This window comes from Urocitellus parryii, chromosome 1 (assembly GCF_045843805.1).
Source record: "Urocitellus parryii isolate mUroPar1 chromosome 1, mUroPar1.hap1, whole genome shotgun sequence".
In the NCBI taxonomy this organism is placed as follows: domain Eukaryota; kingdom Metazoa; phylum Chordata; class Mammalia; order Rodentia; family Sciuridae; genus Urocitellus; species Urocitellus parryii.
This window is the reverse complement of record NC_135531.1, coordinates 130,248,231-130,269,403: the sequence shown is the minus strand read 5'-3', so window position 1 is coordinate 130,269,403 and position 21,173 is coordinate 130,248,231. Positions and strand designations below refer to the sequence as shown.

The 21,173-nt window shown below is 50.8% G+C and overlaps 1 protein-coding gene across 1 annotated transcript in view; it reads left to right on the top strand.

The window, feature by feature from the left end:
• Positions 1–21,173, top strand: part of Adamts2 (ADAM metallopeptidase with thrombospondin type 1 motif 2) — a 246,066-nt gene that overhangs the window by 224,227 nt on the left and 666 nt on the right. Inside the window, exons 14-21 of the mRNA XM_026414284.2 lie at positions 967–1,090; positions 1,442–1,522; positions 3,613–3,779; positions 5,556–5,715; positions 8,267–8,399; positions 9,220–9,427; positions 11,247–11,376; positions 12,427–12,516. Coding sequence (XP_026270069.2) covers positions 967–1,090; positions 1,442–1,522; positions 3,613–3,779; positions 5,556–5,715; positions 8,267–8,399; positions 9,220–9,427; positions 11,247–11,376; positions 12,427–12,516 — 1,093 coding nt within the window. The remainder of the gene's footprint in view (positions 1–966; positions 1,091–1,441; positions 1,523–3,612; positions 3,780–5,555; positions 5,716–8,266; positions 8,400–9,219; positions 9,428–11,246; positions 11,377–12,426; positions 12,517–21,173) is intronic.

Sequence of the window (21,173 nt, the reverse complement as noted above, 5' to 3'; positions counted from 1 at the left end):
GAGCCCCTGCCATCAAATTTTCTTGTAAGACAAAAGTCAGAGATTAAAGAGCAGCTGGGGAGTAGCTCAGTGGTAGAACACTTGGCCAGCAAGGCCCTGGGTTTGATCCCCAGCACTGTAAAGAGAGAGGGTGGGGAGAGGAAGGAAGGAAGAGAGAAAAGCAAGGAGAGGAGAGGGTTGAGAAATCAAGAGCAAAGGGAAAAGAAGTAAGCATCTCCAGAGGCAGAGGTAGAAAGGTCTCTCCAATAAGCATCTGAGGTCCAGGAATGGCGTGCTGCCAGGGCTACAGCAATAAAAGAACCTGCACATTGTTATTGTCTCTGTCAGGAGGCCCTGGGAAAAGGAACATCCCCACTCTGTGCAGAATAATTTATTTCCTATATTTCCTGGAGTGATAGTGTGGAAAGGATTCATAGAGAGAATGAAGGCAAAAGTGTCCCCACCAACTCTTGCCACCTGCTGCCCAGACACTTGAAGACAGACTGAAGAGGGCGTTTCATTCCTCCTGAACTGAGGAAAAGCAGGACATCCAGGCCAAGCTTTGGGTGGTATCCCCCGAGGGGCTCCCTCTGGGAGATGAGCTACAAGGATACTCTGGAGAAAGGGCAGCATAGAGGGGCCAAGGTGAGGCCTTCCATCTGTGGCCACAAGGATGGAAGCACTCACTGGAGGCCAGTTGTGCTGGGCCAGGACAGTGTTGGGCTGTGGGACAGATTTCTGCAGGTCCCACCTTCCGTATGCAGGAACTGAGGCACAGCATGGGCAAGGAGTTCACCCACAGCCACACAGGGTCTGTCTTGCTCTAAAGCGCGATTTGGGGAACTTCTAAGAAGGGATGCACAGAACATGGGCAATGGGAGGGGTCAGGCATCAGAGGCCCTGGCAGGTACAGGGTCAGGGTCAGGCTAGGGCCCAGGTATGGAGAGGGGTCTCTGAAGTGTTCTCTGCCTTCCCCTTCTCCTGCAGAAGGTGGGCTGTGATGGGGTGATCGGCTCCAGCAAACAAGAGGACAAGTGTGGCGTGTGTGGAGGTGACAACACTCACTGCAAAGTGGTCAAGGGTACTTTTACTCGCTCACCCAAAAAGCAAGGTGAGTGAGCTCCACCCTCCGCCTCGGGGCTGATTGTCTATAGCACCTCTGAGTACCTGTGGGGCTCTGTCACCTTGGGGCCCTATCTGACATTACCCCAGGGCTAGATTCCCACCTGAGTTTTCTGTAGGGGAGGCAGGCTGGGAGGGTATTTGGGATTTGAAGATCAGCAGAAAGTCTGAGGCCCTGGTCTCTGGCCTGGACCAGACCCAGTAGTTTTCCAGTTGGCCCCTCTCTGGGTGGGGGCCCAAGCCCAGGAAATACAGAGCCACCGGAGAGTGCATGATGGAGCTGCCTTCAAGGGTGATGCCCCTTCCTTTCTCATGTGGTGTCGTCTTCCCACGCCCACAGGTTACATCAAGATGTTTGAGATCCCTCCTGGGGCCAGGCACCTACTCATCCAAGAGGCAGATGGCGCTGAGCACCATCTGGGTGAGTCTCAGAGCTCGGGCGACTTGGCTTTTCTGGAATGGGTAGTTGCCATGGCTGAGACACCTGGCTTCTGTGAGGCGGGCAACCCTGGCTGACAGAAGTGACCGCAGCCCCAATCCACCAGTCCGTGGTGCAGCCCACCTGGCAGCCTTTCCTGGGCTCCTTTCCCTGTGGAGAGGCCAGAGTTTGGGACCAGAGGGCTTCCCCTGGCAGCAACTGTGGAGGGACATGTATCCAAGACACCAGAGGACACCAAAGTCAGCTATAAGTGGGATCATGCAGTGCATTTACATCCATTCGATTCATTTTATTTTGTTACTGGGAGTTGAGGCCTTGCACATGTTAACCGTACCTGTATCACTGAGCTACATCTTTAGGCCTTTACTTTTAAATTTAAGAGTTTTTAACCTAAAAATAGGGATTTCTAGCATATCTTGAAAATTTGGATGATCTTCCAACCCTGGGTCTCTTCCCTCAGGGCAGCCCCAGCCTGTAAGATGGGGCTCTCCCATCATCTCCCAAGATGCCCAGGACCCTCTGAGGGGTTCACCCATCTATACCCATCACCTCCCCAGGAAGTGTCCTGGCCCTACCTCCCGGGGTATCATGGGACCAAAGGCAGCAGGGTTTCCGGGACCACTGAGGGGCCCTGGACAAGTCCTTCCTCCAGTCTGGGTCCCACCTTCATCCCTGTCCCCTGGAGGCGTCCACACTGCCACAGTCAGGCACCCCACTGATGCATGACAAACCTGACACTCTCTCTTAACACTCATTTTTCTTTCTTATTTATCCTAAGAGGAAACTTTAAGTCACTATCCTAAATGCAAAACCAGCACAGCTTGCCTTAAAAAGACGGTAAACATTAAGGTCAATTCCTAAACAAAAGACACTTTTGTCTCAACACTGTTGCTTACTGGTCTCTGAGGCTGAGACCTACCATCTCTTTGAAAAGGGGAGCAGATGATAGAAGATAAAGACCCACCCGCCCCACATTGAGGCTTTCTTAGCAATGTGGACAGAATTAAAGGGGACTTGTATAGGAAGTTTTTTTCTCACTGGTACCCTGTCTGAAGTCACCCCAAAACCCCTCAGCACCCTCCCCAATGGCTACCTTTTACACTGAAGGAAGTGTGAGGCTTTCTTACCAGCCAAGTTTATCCTAGAGTGTCTATGGATGGCCCGTGGTCTGAGTGGCCCATCCCAGTTGGACCAGGCCTCTTGGGGAATGCTGGGAGCTGGTGAGACCTTGATAGGACCTCAATTAACTGATGGTGGGGGGAATGCTGCTTTTCCAGCTAGACATATGCTCACTGTCATGGCAGGAAGCCAACCACAGCTTCCATCCATACCTATATCCTCATGTTCAGCAGATGCCCACAACCGGTAGAGAGATCTCTCTGCCAGCCTGCCTTTGAGGCCTCTGTGTTAGTCAGTCTCATATCACTATAACAAAATACCTGAGGCAACTAACTTATAAAGATAAAAGGTTTATTTAGCTATAGGTTTGGGAGGTTCAAAGGCATGGCACATGCATTGATTCTGTTCTAGTGAGTGGTAGATAGCAGCATATCATAGTGGGAGTACATGTAGGAGCAAAAAACATCTTGAATTGGAGCAGAGCGGGTGGGGCAGCCAGAATCCCATAATGCCTTTCAAAGGCATGTCCCATGATCTGAGGACCTTTCATAGCCCCCATCTCCCAATAATGCCATGTTAGGGACCAAGCCTGGGAGACATTCAACATCCAAACTCTAGCAGCCTGTTAGTGCTATGGAGTGCTCTGATAGGTGGCAGGAGGTGACTTTGACAGCTGCAGAACCCCTTCCAATGGGAACCCATGAGCCTTTCATGGGGGAAGATCCAGAAAGGGTGCTGGGCTGGTCAAAAGAATCCATGTGGAGGGAAACCCATTCATCACTGTCACCCAAGGGCAGGGTATGGCTCCCAAAGCAAGTTGGGCTGTCTGTGGCCCAGAGAGATCAGGGACCCTGCTCCCCAGAACCCACCTTCCCCACAAAGCAGCATGGTGGGCCTGGGCCCCACCTGACATGACCATGGTCGGTTGGGGGGCTCCCTTTTGCCATTCTCAGCCGTCAAGAATGTGGAAACCGGCAAGTTCATCTTAAATGAAGAGAACCACCTGGACCCCAATTCCAGATCCTTCATTGCCATGGGCGTGGAGTGGGAGTACAGGGACGAGGATGACAGGGAGACGCTGCAGACCATGGGCCCCCTCCACGGGACCATCGCTGTGCTGGTGAGTTGAGGCACAACAGGGTCGCTGCCTCCTGCTGCCCAGGCAGTCTGCAGTGACCCCTAGGGGAAGGTGGTGAAGGGGCCTTGGGAGCCCCGAGCCTCCCTGCATCCTTCAGCCTGTGTGGCCCTCCAGGGCAGCTCCGTGTCTCTGAATCAGATCCAGAAATAGACATGGGGCCAAGCCTCAGGGCTCTGAACCCCAGGTCAGTGCCTTCTAAACAACTCTCCCCTGTAGGGATTTTGGTTTCTCTGGCAGAATGACATTCACAGCTATCATCCATTGTGCTCATTCATGCCCGCTGTCACATTAAAACCCTGCAACACCCTGAGAAGTGACAGTCGGAACTAGACCCAAGTCACCTTGGACTTTGTCTTCAAGCAGGACAGGATCCCAGATACCTTGGGTCCAGGACCACGGACTACTCCTAGTAATGGGGAGTCCTGAGGGGGATGGATTCTTGAATCATTTTTAGTTTTAATTCATTGCATAAGTGATACATTTTATTTTTTCAAAAAATTCAAACAGTACAGATAAACTTCCAGGGCTGTTGCTCCCACCTCCCCTAAGAAGCATGCTGGGGCTGGGTCTAATCACCCAGCCCCCAGAGCTCCACACAAGGCTATGCACCTGTGGAGCAGGTGTCACCATCGGCCAGGTGTGCTTTATTCCACTGTACCACTCTACTCACCTTGTCTGCGGCAACTTGTCACTAATTAGAAATGCCTGTGGTGACCGATCTAGGTTGCTGTATATACAGTGGGTCCTCAGTAGTCACAGTTTCTGTATTTGCAAATTCACCTGCTCATTAAAATTTACTTGAGATTCCCAAATGGACCTTCACAGAGTGGTGAAAAATTTGAGTTGCCTGCATGCTTATTCCCAGATGGGGTGAAACTACTCCATGCTGTGTTCTTGTTTTAGCTCTCAGATTGTAAATAAGTCTCTTTTCTTTTTTTGCAATCTATTATTGTCACATCTTTTGCATTTTTGTGCTTTTGGAAGGATGAGTTTGCTGTTTAAAATGGCTCTGAGCCTACTGCTGAAGTACTGTCTACTGTCTGTAAGCTCAGAAGGGTATAATGGAGAAAAGACATGTGTTAGAGGAGCTCCATCCGGGCCTCAGTTATAGTGCTCCTGGCTTTGAGGTCGATGTTAACGAATCAACAATATATATTGTTGTTTTTAACATAAACACACATAAAACAAGTTTATGTGTTGATTGGTTGATAAAAACGTTATGACCAGGGCTCACAGGATCCTAACCCTGTGCATCTAGGTGGGCTTTGACTTATGGTGGAGTCACATCCCCATAAACCCACCCTAAGTTGAAAATATCATAAGAATCCATCAGCCTAACCTATGATCTGTCCTGGCTCAGCAACACAATACACTATATGGTGTCAATTGTTCATCATGTGGCTGCAGGAGCTGTGGCTCATTCCCACCCACCATCATGAAAGAGGATGGGACCATATCCTTAGCTCCCAAAAAGATCCAAATTGAAAATTCAAAGTATGGTTTCTCCTGAATGTGTATCACTTTTGCTTCATCATCTTCAAGTTGAAAAACCATAAGTTGGGGACTGTCTATATTTCCCGCGGGGTGATGGCTCCATATTTGTGAATTCAGTGTTCACGGAGACTTGCTAGAACATAACTCCTGTGAATAACTGGAATCCACTGTACATCTGCCTCGGACTCATGTTCCTCAACTGGCTGCTGAGGAAGGGTGGACAATGGGACAGACACATTCATGGCCATTTTGGGGTGGGCACAGGTTATCCCAGAGGGAGATGCCCGGATCTCACTGACATACAAATACATGATCCATGAAGACTCACTCAACGTTGATGACAACAATGTCCTTGAAGATGACTCCGTGAGCCATGAGTGGGCCCTGAAGAAGTGGTCTCCCTGCTCCAAGCCCTGTGGCGGAGGTGAGGGATTTCTTATTAGGGCTTCTGGGATGAATGATAAGAGAGTGGCCATAAAGAGGTGAGGAATCATCCCTGGTTGGGGCTCAGCATGAGCAGAAACAGAGTCCTAAAGGGTGTTGGGCTGGGGTGGAGAGAGGCTTCTGGGTGAGGGGCTTCCTGAACCAACAGTGCCCTGCTGACTGCTGGGCCTGGGGCAGTGAGTTTGGCATGTGCTAGCTAGGAGAAGACTATTCCCAGAGTCTGGGAGGCCATGGCAGTGACCTTTGCCTATCCCAGCCTGGAAGGGGTCCTTGGGTGTCCAGGAAGGAGGTGCTTGAGGCATCAGGCCAAATTAGCCAGAAGGGCCTGGGGGTTCTGGTTCAGTGCAGAAGGGATGGGACTGGCCTGGTAAGAAGTTGACCTGTGGGTGGCCCGAATGGATCACACTGTAGCATCAATAGGGCAGGGCACAGATGAGCTGGACAGTGCAGAGACACCCCTAGGAGGTCCCTCCCTCCCTCTCTCTATTCATTCAGAAAAGCCTCTCTGATTCCCGGAGCAGGGTTAGCTGCAGAAGAGTCCTACCTGCCCCTTGATGTCAAGTAGTCCATAGTTGGGTGGGACATTGGACACACAGATGGACAAAAGCCCTGCTCTGTCCAGAGTTGAGGACTGGGTGAACTGTGAGACAGGACTGAGATGCCATGGGGTCCCACATCCAAAGGACAAGTTCGCCAAGGATCAAGGGGACCTCATCTTGAACGGATGGTGCCGCAGCCTTCGGCCATACCCCATCTCCACACCCCACCTGGATTTCACCAGCATGTCCTGCTGATTCTCCACTCTATATCTCTTGGACCCTTCTACTGTTCCTTCTTCCCAACCATCCCCTAGTCCTGGCACCATCCTTATACTGGCCCTCGAGGATCCATTTTAGGTCCCAGGTTGACCTTTTAAAGGGGTAAATCAGACCATGTTTCTTCCTGGTGTCATAACAGCAATCTCTGTTCTTGAGGATTGAATATCAAAATTCTCCTTATGGCTTCTGAGGTCATGACAGCTTGCTGACCTTTCCCTTTGGTGTCTCTCTCCTTGCTCCTTAGGCTAGCCTTGGATGTAGTACTCGTCAGTTTTCTGTTACTATATCAAAATACCTAAGATAGTCAACTTATAAAGATAAAAGGTTTGTTTTAGCTCAGTTTTGGAGATTTCAGTACATAATCACTTGGGCCTCTGGTGAGGCAGTACATTATAGCAGTAACACATGGTGGAGGACGCTGCTTAACATTTGGTGACCTGCAAGCAAAAGAGAGATAGGAAGAGACTGGATTCCCATTCTCCCTTTCAAGGGCCTGCCCCCGACCCCCCGCAACTTAACTTCCCACGACTTCCCAATAGCACTACAGGCTGGGGATCAAATCTTTAATACCTAGAACTATGGGGAACTCCCAAACCATAGCAGGTGCTTTTCCTGGACGCACAGTCCTCCCCTCCGGGCCTCTGCACAGGTTTCTCACCTTCCCCTCTGCCACCTTCCCATAAATCAGTGCTTTCCGAGTCACCGGCAGACTCCCCAGTTAGGTAGGCGGCTGGTTATGGTTGTGTTCTCTCACATACACACTGAGCACTGTTGACCTTTTAGGCTTCATTCTCCACTGTGGGGATCATCCTGTGGACTGTGAGCTGTTGAACAGCATCCCCAGCCTCTAGTCACTGATGCCAATAGCAACACTACCCCGGAGCTGGGACAACTAACATCCCAAGTATCGCCCTGGGGAAGAAGATTACTGTCTTAATTAGCTTTTTGTAACCGAACAAGAACAACTTAGAGGAGGGAAAGTTTATTGAGGCTCATAGTTTCAGAGGTCTCAGTCCATAGATGGCTGACTCCATTGCTCTGGGCCCAGGGTGAAGCAGCGCATCACAGGGAGAAGCCTCAGCAGAGGAAAGCTGCCGAGGATGTGTCCTTCCAGGGCATGCCCCCAGCGATGTCACCCACCTCCTCCAGCCACACCTCACCTGCCTAGAGTCACCACCCAGACGGTGCATTCACACAAGGATGGAATAATTAGGTTATAGTTCTCCCAATCTAGTCATTTTACCTCTGAGCATTCCTGCATTAACAGGAGCTCTTGGGGATACTTCATATCCAAAGTATAACCATCACCCCCACTGAGAACTGTTGTATGGAACTGGTGGAAAGAGTCCTGTAGACCATGTGCCCCAGTGTTGACCAAGGCCCCTACGCACATTAGGTCAAGGAAGAAGTGACTGAGTGATGGAAGAGGAAACAGCCTTCTCTCTGCCTCCGAAAGCCAGGAGGGAACTAGGGAAGAAGCAGTCAAGGGGAGAAGATGGCCTCTCTCCCTGCCCTGTCACCCTGCCTTGGCCTGGGGTGCTGAGTGGGCTCCTTCAGAGCTTCCTCCCAGCTTAGGTGCCCTGCCCTGTTATCCATATCATTTTAAGAGTAGGGAAGAGAACAGGGCTGGCACTGCTACTGGAAGCCACTCCTCCAAGCCCCCTTGGGGGGCCCTAAGGCTCCGTTGAGCCCCCTCAAGCTCTCTGTTTTCAGGGTCCCAGTTCACCAAGTATGGCTGCCGCAGGAAGCTGGACCACAAAATGGTGCACCGTGCCTTCTGCAACGCCCTGGCGAAGCCCAAAGCCATCCGCCGGACTTGCAACCCACAGGAGTGCTCCCAGCCTGTGTGAGTGCCAGGAGGAGTCCCTCAGTCCAGTGTCCCATTCAAGGGGAAGAGACCAGAGGATACAGTTGCTCCCATGGGAGGGAAGAGTGGGATCCAGACCTCTGAGCTCTACACCTGGCATCGCCCAAGGTCTCGGATGGGTTTCTCCTCACCCACCATGTCTCATGGAGCCTGAAGTGCTACAGGTTAAAAGGTGCACCCAGATCCAGATTGGCTGAACCAAAGCACTAATTTGTATCTTAAAAATGACAACCAGTGGTGGCACTCAGGTGGGGAAAGTGAGGTTTAGAGGGCCTAGGACTAGCTCCCGGTATCAGAGCAGATGTTTCCTAAGTAGTGACTTCAATCTTCAGGCCCTGGGGTCTGGCAGGGCTGCATTTCTTTACCATTTTGCAGGACCCTGAGCAGGGAAGATGCCTGGTAAACAGAGAGGTAGGGGATGTCAGGGACAGGGTCCTGAGGGTCCACACCGCTGGGTTCATGAGGACAGCAGAAAGGGAAGTCAGAGGGCAGATCCAAGAACCTGGGAAAGGACAGAAAGCTGGCAGCTAAACTCCTCAGCTAGGTCCCTACGTGGCCACCAACCCCAGGAAGGTGTCCCTTGGGCTGGGATTATCGGATCTGTAGTTCCCTGTCTGTGCCAGCCTGTAGGTAGGGCACCTTTGTGGGAATAGGAGTTTCCACCTGAGGCGGGGAGCAGGCTGCCTTTTCTCTGTCCTCACTTCCTCCTGGGTGCTGAGGAGTGGCCCCACAGCTCAGCCAGGCTGGTTCTCCCTGGCTACAAGGGGACTGCTGACCGTATGCCGCTCTGCCCTGGCAGGTGGGTCACAGGAGAGTGGGAGCCTTGCAGTCACAGCTGTGGGCGCACGGGCATGCAGGTGCGCTCTGTGCGCTGCGTCCAGCCACTTCATGACAATACCACCCGCTCCGTGCACACCAAGCACTGCAATGACAACCGGCCAGAGAGCCGTCGGGCCTGCAGTCGTGAGCTCTGCCCTGGTCGGTGGCGGGCTGGGCCTTGGTCCCAGGTAAGAAGTCCCCCTGGCTCCACACCCTTGTCCCCAAACTGAGCTTGTTTGAACCTGAACCAGCCGGGGCATTCTGCTTTGGCACGTAGGCCTGGGCATAACTCCTGCCCTGGGCCACGTCTCATGGGTTTCAGAGAACTCGTGGGTGCCCCATGGCCAATGCCCTCCTGGTAAACACAGTGGGCTGTGTCTTTACTGCCCAGGCAGAGGCTCCTGAGTGCTGAGGGGATCTGTCCCAAGAAACTGAGGGCAGTCTGGGCTCAAAGTTATAATGGGACGCTCTGGGTTCCAGTGACCTAAGAGAGCCCTGAGGTCTCATAGTGGAGGTGCCAGCCAAGAAGGCCAGCCACGATTGTCCAAGGGGAGATCATCAAGGAAGGGTCTAGACCTGTGATGGGAAGAATAATGAGAATGGACAGAAGGGACAGAGGGACAGATCTGGAAGTAGGGGCTGAGCACCAGCCAAGGCGAGGCCAAAGTGACATGAGCACTAACAACCAGATCACAGCCTAGTGTGTCAGGGGACCCCAAGACCACCCCTAAGCTGAGAGGTCCAGTAGAAGGATTCCCAGGCCTCAGAAGTTACACACACAGTTACGGTCACCTTGAAAGGACACAGAGCAGAATCAACAAAGGGAAAGGGCACAGGAGTGAAGTCCAGAGGGAACTAGGTACCAGCTTCCAGGCATCCCCACCCAACGGAGTCCCAGGAGATGCCCTTAACTCTCCAGCAGTGATGTGTGTTACATGTGAAGGTTGCCAATCAGGGCTGCCCACCATACCTGGGTGTCCAGGTTTCTCACTAGGGGGGGTCAGCCACACGGGTATATAGTGCGTGAGTGATGGATCTCAGACCCAGAGAGAAAGCAGGCGTTCGCCCTAAATCATCCTGTTGGTATGAACTACCTGGACAAGGTACATTGTGCCTTCAGGCCTCAAGCATGCAAAAGCCCTGACATCAGAACCCGCCAGGAGCTTAGTTCCCATGAGCTGAACCAGGGCCAGTCCTAAAAAACAGGCCTGTCTTAGGAATGTGCTGGTTGAGCAATGCAGGTCTGCTCGGTCAGCCCTTTCCCACACTCATGGTGAGGACTCGAGCTGGGCTAGGCTGAGTAGGCAGGCATGCTAGGGGTTTGCACCTGGCAGTGACTGCACCACCCCAGGGTGACAAAGCAGAGGAGATGCCAAGGGCTGAAGGAGCCAGTGAGGGACTGGTGGTAGGGCCTTGTCTTCAGGGGAAATGGTTGAGGGAGGGTTCAGCCAAAACCTCCTGGGTTGAGACAGGTTTCCCAGTGGCCCCAGCCCAAAGCAGGTTCTCCTAGGCCTAGAGCCTCCACCAGCTAGAGAAGTATATTAGTCTGTTTTCCATTACTATAATGAAATACTTGAGGCTGGATACTTCATAAAGAAAAAGGGTTTATTTAGCTCATGGTTCTGGAGATTCAAGAGCCAGCATTGGCTTGGCTCTGATGAGGACCTCATCAGGCAGATGATACCATGTTGGGAACATAAGTGAGTGCTTACATGGAGATGGGAACGCCGAAGTGCTGAGCCCTGTGCTGGCCACTGCTTACTCATGTTGTAGCTCAAAATAGCTCAGAAAGACAAACAGGTGCATCCTCTTTTTTATAACCCCAGGAGATAGAGCAGCCACTGCGGGTGGGACAAGGCAGCCTGAGGCTGATGTTCTGCCCCCTGCCTCAGACCCCCTCCCATGTGTCATGGGTCACATGCCTTGGGAGCATGAGCTCCTCCAGCTCCTCAGCCCCAGGGCCCAGCAAGGAAGATGAACCCTGACCAGCAACTCTCCCGTTGGCAGTGCTCAGTGACCTGTGGCAATGGCACCCAGGAGCGGCCAGTGCTCTGCCGAACTGTGGATGACAGCTTTGGTATCTGCCTGGAGGAGCGGCCTGAGACAGCAAGGATATGCAGGCTTGGCCCCTGTCCTCGTAAGTCCTCTGCCAATGCTGGCCCCCAGCATGCAGCAGCGCAGGGCGAGGGGGGTGAGGGCTTAGTCCAAGAAGATTCAGCACGTCTCTGAAACCGGATGGACTCAGCATCCGTGAACTTGAAGGAGAAGCTGAGCACTCCCCACCGGGGCTGGGACCTTCCTCGGGTAGGAAAGTGGATTCGTCTCACCATTCTCCTGGGCCAGGCCCTGAGGTGGGCAGGGAGGTGGAGCTGACTCAGCCCACCCTGCCTTCAAGACACTCTCTGTTGGTCAGGCTGTGAACCCTAGTGACTACCGCAGTAGGACTCAGGCAGCAAGGGGCCTGAGTGGGTAGTGGGTGCTCTGTGCCTGTGTGTATAGGGTGTGCCCATGAGAGCACAGGGTGCCTGCCTGCGTAGGGAGTTTCCGACACCTTGTTAGAAGAGGTAGCCCATATAAGTCGGAGCTGCCCGTTTGAGCAGGGTTGTCACATATGAGGTGCCCGTGTGGGAAGGGGTTGCCCTTTACGAAGAAGAACGAGAACAGAGTCTGCGTGTCGATGCCTGGCTTCAGTGTGTCACCTCTCTGGGTCCCAGCAATAGCTCAAGACTAGGCCCCTCTCACCGTGATTCCCTTCTGTAGAGGAGGGAATTCATCAGGCATCAGGTTCACGTGTCTGACAGCATCACCAGGATTCCTATTGCCACGGAGCTGCTCTGTCTTGGTGTTTTTCGAGCTCAGAGCTTAAATCGTGGGTGGAGAAGCCTGGGGACTGGGTAGGGTGCATGGGATGGGTAGGGTGCATGGGATGGAAGAGCAGGGGTGACAAGGCCTGCCTGGGGGGACGGTGAGAGATTGGGTACTACACAGATGATGGCAGACAGAGAGGCAGGAAGTGGGACCCATCATCTTGGGGGAGAGCCTTGCATGGGACACAGAGGAGTGGGGCCCTCCCATTGCCCGTCTCCTGGATGCCTGGGAGCTGAGCCACTTTGCTTGGGGTGGGTGGCGGGTGGGGGGCCCCATCTGGTGCCCCAGCTGCCGCAGCCCCACTCTCTCTTCCTTCCAGGGAACATCTCTGATCCCTCCAAGAAGAGCTATGTGGTTCAGTGGCTGTCCCGCCCAGACCCCGACTCACCCACCCAGAAGATCTCGTCAAGTAACCGACCTGTTTATAACTCTGCCTCTGCCCTCCAGTGCATGCCCTGCGCCTTGTGGAGCTTGCCTTGGGCTCCCCTCCTCTCTTTCTATGGAAAGCTTCCCTGACTCTTGCTGAGTGCTCTCTGGGTTGAATCTGTTTTCTTCCGGGCCGTTGTGCTCGGCTTCTCCAGAGCTTGCACCACCTGGCTGCAAGCGAGGGCCAGCCTCGAGGAGGTATGGCCGGGGGGCACTGGCCTCTTGTAGGGGGGCCGGGACCTGGTTGGCGATGGCTTGTAAAGGGGCAAAGATCTGTCGTGGTGCTGGAGGGGACCAGAGGCCAAAGTTCGAATGTGACCACTTCGCCATGGTGACGGCCTCATGGGGCCACATCCCTCCAGGCTGAAGCTGCAGGTCAGAAGTTCAAAGGGAAGCCCGCCCCATCCCCTTTCAAATGCCGCCCACCACAGAGGCGAGGTCAGAGGGGACTCTGGGGCATGTCTTTTTGCGTTGCCGTGCCGGGTGACCAGACCCCAAGTTTCTGGTGGTATCAGGGGCTTCCCAGCTGCCACTGCTGTTGCTGCTGCTGCTCACCTTTTGCTGAGTGTGTCCTTCTGACTCGTGAAACTATGGCCTGCTTCCATCCGGCCTTTGCATCCAACTTAACACGTCCCTTCACCCTGTCCCCTGTCCTCTCAGGGGTCCGGTCATACGGAGGAGGCAGGGAGATGTGTCCTTCAGTGAGACTTGGAGGACACACCAACACTTCCATTCTCTGTCCATTTGCTCCGATGGCCTTTTCTCATTGTGTGTATATGACCCCATCCACAGGGTTGAGAGAGTGAGAGAGAGAGAGAGAGAGATTGTGATATGGATGTGCCTCACCTATCAGTGTGAACAACTACAGAATTACCTCAATTTTTATTGGTTTTCTTTCTTTTCTTTTTTTTTTTTTTGCTTAGAAAAACTATGTAGAAAATGCCTTAAAGTTGAAAGGTAACAGAATTGGCTGCTAACTCCAGCCTCAGACGGGGGACAAGGTCCACACAGGAGGCAGGCTCTGAGGGTCTAGGGGGGAACTGGTCCAATTTACCCACCTTTTACGGAGGGTTAGTTTTCCAAATCCAGACAGCCTTGCTTCGTCCGCTGAGCGATGTGCATTGAGACTCGGGCCACTCGCTCTATCCATCTCTGAGAAAAGGGGTCCTACTCTGATACCCACCTGGCCAGTCGGCGCTGACTGTTGTCATGGAGATCCCCCCAATGGGGCTCCAACAGCACGGCCTTACACACCTGGGCCCTTAGCCGTGACCAATGTAGCACTCCCACCCGAGTCCCACCAGCCCCACCCTTGTCCCCCAGCCACCTTCACCTGTTAATAATGCATCCCTGCTGGACCTTGCAGCCGAGCCTCCTCCTCTGGCACTAATTACTGTTATGTAAATAATCGGTGTGTAACTGCATACTAATCCTCACGACTGTTAACTTCCAACTTTGACGAGGCAGTGTGAGTGATCTGTGTTACTGCGGAAGGTGCAATACGGTCCTGGGCATTGTGCTCTCTGTCTATATGCACTTTGGTTTATCAGGGATATTTTATTAGCGTTTTGTATGTATTTAATGACATATTATATAGGTTCCATTGTTGTTGCTTTTTCCGTCTTTTCTTTTTAATGAGACAACGTTAGTGTGTGCCAAAGTGACTGTGAAAATGATCTTTTATTCTTACTAATGATGGAAAGACCTCTTGTCATGCATCCCACAAATAAACTCAATAAAAGTTCAGTGAAACTTGGGTGCTTGGGTTTGGCAAGCTAACGACTCTTTCTCTTCACCTTCACGCGGGCCGCTGTGGGGCATTGTCGTCCTGTAGCATTGGTATCCAGTCGCTGATGCAAATGACTTCACTGCCTCTTTCCACTGCCTAGTGTAGAGGTGCAGGGCTCCACCTCTGCTGAGACAGACACCCAGGCATTTTCTGGCTTCACTCCACCACGATTTTGAGTTTGGAATTGTTAGTGCTGAATGAGAACCTCAAGCTTCTCTGCTTGCTGTTGTTGTTGGTGTCCCAGTTAGGAAAAGGACCCCAAGTGACTTTCTCTGCTTCTCAGGATCAGAATCCATGGAGTGAGAATGCAGGGTCCAGGGGACCTGCCCGTGAGCCACCATCAGGTCACTGCCCTGGCTCCTGGCACAGTCCTTAGCCTTGAGCTACCTGTTCATGGAGGGATGGCTGCCCATCTGGCCCAGGTGGAGGACTAGGGTAGCCCCAGGAAAGTGGGTCAGGAGAGAAGAGCAGGGCAAGGCAGTGGTGGCTCTCTGGGCACCAGCCTGCTGACAGCCCCACGTGTGTGCCTATGTGTATTCCGCCCTACCATCCCAAGTCTCCCGATACCTGCCCTCAGTGGCATCAGCGCCTGTGTGTTCGCTCTTCTTGTTGACAGTGATCACGTGGTGGGTCAAGATTCAACAGAGACCCCCTGACTTGGGGGCCTGTGCTATTTTCTACAGGTGGGAATCCTCTCCTCCCTTTTCTGCACCAGAGAGGTATAAGAAAGCTCAGGAGATCATGAGAGAGAACACTCTGCATCGTGGAGATGGGCTTCAGGGCCCTCGGGACTCCATGGAGTTCACAGTACTGAGGCTGAGTTCAGCTGCCCAGATCCCTGGTCGTTAATCAAAAGTGCACCAGGGACATTTGTGCATTCCACTCAGTCAGCCTCTCCAGCGCCCGGTCGGGAGAATACCTGGGGTGCCATTTGCCGAAGGGATATCTGAGGCACATGGAGGTTGTGGCAGAGGGGAGGGTGCCACCTACTTTGGTAACTGGGTGCATGACTCTTAGCAATGCTGAAATGGGTACATGAACCCAACACTTCTTTACTGATAAAAAACAGAAAGAAATATTCTCCTAGCATTTCCCATTTCCTGGGAAATGATTTAGATGATGCATAGACATAGCCCATGTCCCCTATGAGTGGTCCCTTCCTAATTCTACTTGCTCTTTATGACAACCACGAGGAGAGAGTCTCACTTCTTATCGGTTTCAGCATCTTCCTCACACTAGCTTACTCTCACATGCTCAGAGCTTTGCAGGGGATTAGCTCCAGAGAGACTGATGAATTCAGTTAAAATTGACTTAAAAGAATTTACACATTTTCTTTGTGTTCATATTTAGAGTTACTTTTATTTACCACACTTGTCTTTCGTGAAGGATAATAGTATCAAGATTTCTCCTCAAATAAATCTTAGCTTTAAAAAGAGTTAAAGGAAACTACTGAGCAAATAGTAATCCAGGTGGTGTTCAGATACAGCCAAAATTGTAGGAGTGGCACACAGATGATGTAATTTGTGAAAAGCGTTTCCTCTCAATGGTTTATTATCCTTTGCTAGAAGCCAAAAGGTCAAGCTAGTGAATTGCTGTTGCAAATGGCAGAAGATCAAGTATTAAAATACCAAAATTATTATCTTGGTGGAGATCCTTTACCTGTTAACACCTCAGGACACTTCATTTAGTCCTTTGGAAGTATAATTTGTATCTCATTTATCTCAAAGTGCTTTTTGGTGATGCTACTTAAGAATCCATAATCAGCTGGGCTCGGTAGCTCACGCCTGTAATCCCAGCAGCTTGGGAGGCTGAGACAGTAGGATTGCAAGTTCAAAGCCAGCCTCAGAAAAAACGAGGTGCTAAGCAACTCAGTGAGACCCTATCTCTACAAAATTACAAATTACAAAATAGGGCTGGGGATGTGGCTCAGTGGGCAAGTGTCCCTGAGTTCAATCCCCAGGACCTCCCCCGAAAAAAGCACACACATAACATGGTGTGCTTTCAGGAATGGTTAATTATCACTAATTATCCCTCAATATCCTCAGGGGATTGGTTTCAGGACCTCCATGAATCCTTCAATCCTTTATATAAAATGGCATAATATTCTCATATAACTTATACATATCCTCTACATATTTTAAATCATCTCTAGATTACCTACAATATCTAACACAATATTAATGTCATGTAAATAAATACTTGTTATACTGTATTGTTTAGGTCATAATGAAAAGGAAAAAAAAGTCCATGCATGTTCATCACATATTATTTTCCAAATATTATTGATCCACAGATGGTTGAATCCAAGGATGCAGGACCTGCAAATGCAGAGGGTTGACTGTATTTTGAAAACCTTCTAGGCTGATACTAGCATAGCTAAGCTCCTGCTCAGTAGCTTTTCCAATTACTTGTTCATTTGTTGACTTATTTTAATTTTTAATAACTGAAAGAAATGCATCTCACTGTTCAAAGGAAATGAGACACAGAAGTCCAACAAGGAAAGCAGGTGGAAGGGAGGTGTCCTGTGGAAGGGGAGCCCAGTACTCAGAACTATCTGTTTCTTCAGTGGACACATTCTGAGCATTTTTTTGTGTCAAGTCCTGGTCCAAGTATGCCCTTGATCAGGGTCAGCCAACTTTTTCTGCAAAGGGCCAGATAGTAAGTACAACACCAGAGCCTATAAGATCTCTCTCACTATTCAACTGTGCCATTGTAGCTGGAAAGCAGCTAAAGATACATGAATGGACACGGCTGTTATGTTTGTCAGCTGTCTATCACTGTGACAAAATGCCTGAGGTAAACAAGGTTTAGTGTAGCTCATGGTTTCAGGGGTTCAGTTCACAGTCACTTGGCCCTCTTGCTTTGGGCTTGTGGTAGCACAAAACATCATGGCAGGAGTACATGGAGGACTATTCACCTCTTGGCGAATAGGAAGGAAAGAGCTAGGAAGGGCCTGGGGTCCCAGTATCCCTTCAAGTGTACACCCCCAGTGACCTCACTACTTGTAGGCCCTGCTTCTTAAATGTTCCATCACTTCCCAATGGTGCCAGGCTGAGGACCAATCCTTTAGCACATGGGCCTTTGAGGAACATTCCAGATCCAAACCATAGCACCTGTGCTCCAATAAAACTTTATTTAAAAAAACCAGGAGGAGGCACAGATTTTGCCCATGGCAGCAATCTCTGTACCAGACCAACGTGATAGCAACTTTTCAGGGATCCCAGGCTGGTGAGGGAGACAAGTAAGGTCCTTGACACGACTCCTCCCATTATTGTTCTCTGTGTGAAGGAAAAGGCAAGGCAACAGGAGCTGAGGACCCCCTTCCAGTCCCACCAGGTCCCAGCTCCTTCCCTTGTCAAAGCTTATGGAGGGAGAAAGTTTACATTCTGATATTTTTGTTTTGTTTTGTTGGGAGGACTGTTGTTTTGGTACTGGGGATTGAACCCAGGGGTGTTTTATCATTGAGCTACACCCCCAGCCCTTTTCTATTTTTTATTTTGAGATAGGGCCTCACTAAATTGTTGAGAGCCTCACTAAATTGCTGAGGCTGGCCTTGAACTTGTGATCTTCCTGCCTCAGGCTCCCCCGTCTCCAGGACAGCCAGCTCTTTTTGAAAAATCTCCTTGTGTCCTGTTAGGGTGTAGATCTGGAATGTCTCCAAATGCTCCTGTCCCCAGCGCAGCAAGGTTCAGAGTGGAGTTTTAGGCAATGATTGGATCATGAGGGCTCTGACCGCATCAGTGGATTCATCCATTTGATCAGTGGAGTAATCCGAATTGATGGATTAATTCATTGATAGTTGAGTGGATACTGGGAGGTGAGACCTAGTTAGAGGAAGTAGGTCACTGGGAATGTGCCTTGGAAGGGTTTATCTTTTCTCTGGCCCCTTTCCCCCTCCCCCTCCTTCTTTCTCTCCCCCCCCACCCTCTCTGCTTCACAGCTGCAATGAGCTGAGCAGATTTCCTCTGTCATACCTTCTTGCCATGATGTTTCTGCCTTGAAGCCAGCCAACCATGGACTGAGCCCTCTGAAACCATGAGCCCAAATAATCTTCTCCTCTGAGTTGTTATCGTCAGATATTTGGATCATAGTGATGCAAAGCTGACTAACACATTTCCCCAGGAGAGCTCTGATCAGCAGTTTTCATACCATTCAATCTCAGTGGCTGCTGAGAGGGGAAGAGGAGGAGTGTGGTCAGGAAGGAAGCAGGTGGGTCTCTATGTCCCCCTCCACTCCAACTGCAATAGGACAGTTCTGATTCTATCTCTTTCATATACTGGGAATCTGTCTGAATTTTTTGAGGAAAGCTTTCTACTGGTTTTAAAACCCTGAAAGCCATGTGTCAGGCCCTTCCATCTTGTTTCTGAATCTGTTGACTTTTCCCCCTCCATATTGTGAGCATGATTCTTGGTCTCAGCGTTAGGAAGACCTGGGCTTTTCCTGTAAGGCTGATGTGTTTTTATCTTCCGCATGTTGTGGAGCCTGCGGCCAATCAAGTTTCCTCCTTATTTGGGCCACTTAGAAGCTTGGGGCCACAGCTGGATGGATCAGTGGTGCTGACTGCCTCCATATGCTCTTCTTGCCTGTGACCTTGCTGAGTTAGAATCCCTTAGTTCCCTGTTTTGAACTTCCTCAATTAATTCATATTTATTCATACATGCATTCTTGGATTCACTGTGCTTGGCTTTGGGGCTGGAGGGGTGTCTAAATATAGCATGGGGCTCTATCCTTTGGGGCTTTCAGGATGATGAAAAAAATCAGGCACCTGATCTGACAAGGAAACATGAACCTCCCAACTGGGATGCAGTGCAAGGAAAGCATGGCACCATGAGACCACGGACTGGAGGATTTTACCTCCTAAGGGAGGTCAGGCAGTACCTGAAGAAGATGTGTTTCAGGTGGGCCTAAAGCATGAGAAGCAGAGCTAGAGGAGGAAGGGAGACATAGTATGTGCATAGGCCCTGTGGCCAGAGGAGCACAGTGCAGAGTAGAAGTCTGAGGCCTGAATGAGGCTGGTGAGATGAGGGGAACATGTCTCTTCCTTGAAAGTAATGAGGGACAGAGAAGGGAGTCCAAGCAGGGGGAAGACATGGCCACATCTTGAGTGAGAAAACAGCATTTTTGACTGGAACGGGATAGTTAGATGCAAAGGTAGAAAGAATGGATACAGGAAGAAAGGAGGCTCTGACCTTGGTGAAGTCAAGAGGCAAGGCAGGGCATCGGGTGGAGGTAGAAGAGAGGAATGTGGACATGTTGAAGAGCGTCTAGGAGGAAACTCTGACGGACTTGGAGATGACTGAACTGGGGGAGATAAGGCAGCAGGGGACACCCAGGCATCGGGTTTATGTGCCTGGAGGACCATTCACTGAGGCAGGCAGTGCCAGTGGATGCATGAACTTGAGCTGGACATGTCAAGTCTCAGGCACCTTTGGGACCCACAGGGGATATGCAAGAGTTGGAAGCTCCAGGAGTTTGGTGTTAGCAGCTCAACAGCCTCTAAGGGGAAATTGCCGTGACCATGCAGAAGCAGGAGGTCATCAGAACCCCTGGTCCTCACTGGGAGGAGGCTCTGCTCAACTGTGACTGCAGGGAGTTTCAACAGGACAGGAGAGGCTCCAGGTGCAGACAGCATGGAATATCTATCAGGTGTTCCTTCCATTGGATGCCTGCTCTTTTTTCCTTCCATCCTTTCTTCCTGTTCCTCCTTCTCTAGGCCCTCCTCCCCCCATCTTCCTTCCTCCTTTCCATCTTTCCCTCCCTGCCTGACTTCATCCTCCTCTCTCCCTATTTTCCTTCTTTCCCTTCTCTCCCCTTCCCTTCTTCCTTCCTTGATTAAGAGAAGAGGTCAACTAGGGGGACAGAGAAGAAAGGTCTGGGTGGGAAGATCTGAAGTCACCACTAGAAAGTGGGGTGTGTTTGTGCAGGAACCACAGCAGGCAGCAGCGCTGAGCCCTGAGCTCAGTGGTCCTGGACTTACAGTGGGTCACGAGTCTTCTGTAACGTGACTTGCTCCTTTATATGGAGTGAAGTCTGTAACTTTTCTCATTTTGTGTGTGTGGTAGAATGAGGTTGGGGGGGAGGGAGGGTGAAATTTTGGGAAGAAGACAGAGTGAAGAGTGAGAAGAAAAATTATGAGGCTGAATTAACATGGCTACAGATGGGGCTGGAGGCAGGCCAGGGAGAGGACAGCCTTGCAGAAAGAGAGAGAGAGAGAGACAGCAGTGGTCTCTGAGTGCAGAGAGTCAGAGCTCTGCCTGCAGCTGGACCACGAATGGTCAGCTTCCTGGGTACAGAGGAAACAGGAGGACATGCTGGGCCTTATAAGAAGGCATCAAGTTTGTTTGGGAAATTGTTAGAAACTCAGTTGGAAGGGCCATAGGACGGACGCATCAGTGGCAGGATAAGATGCCTTTGGGTAAGTTGAGGCAGGTGAGAGTTAAAAATGCTCATATAAATTTGAGTGCTTTTTAAAAAAAAAAATTCTTTAGAAACATCTGGAGAGTTAGAGTCAGGATGGAACCACAGTGGAGCTTGGTGAAGCCACAGCTGAGACTCTGGGATTGGCGTATTAGGTTTCAGGAACTGGCTCTTTTAAGTTTGAATTTGATATAGTTACTACTTGCACATTATTCTAAAAATCAAACCCTGCCACAAAACTCCACCGGGGTCACCACAGGGATGTCAGATGCGAAGATCCCAACAAAGGCCAGTTCTTTAAAGTTAAGCTTGGAATCACTCCCTAAGAACCAACAGGCCCCATTTCCATCTCAAACTTTGGAGAGACACTGAAAAATCCAGATTCAGCTGGGGGCCTGCTTGAAAGAGGGGAGCATCGCTCACAGCTTGTATGA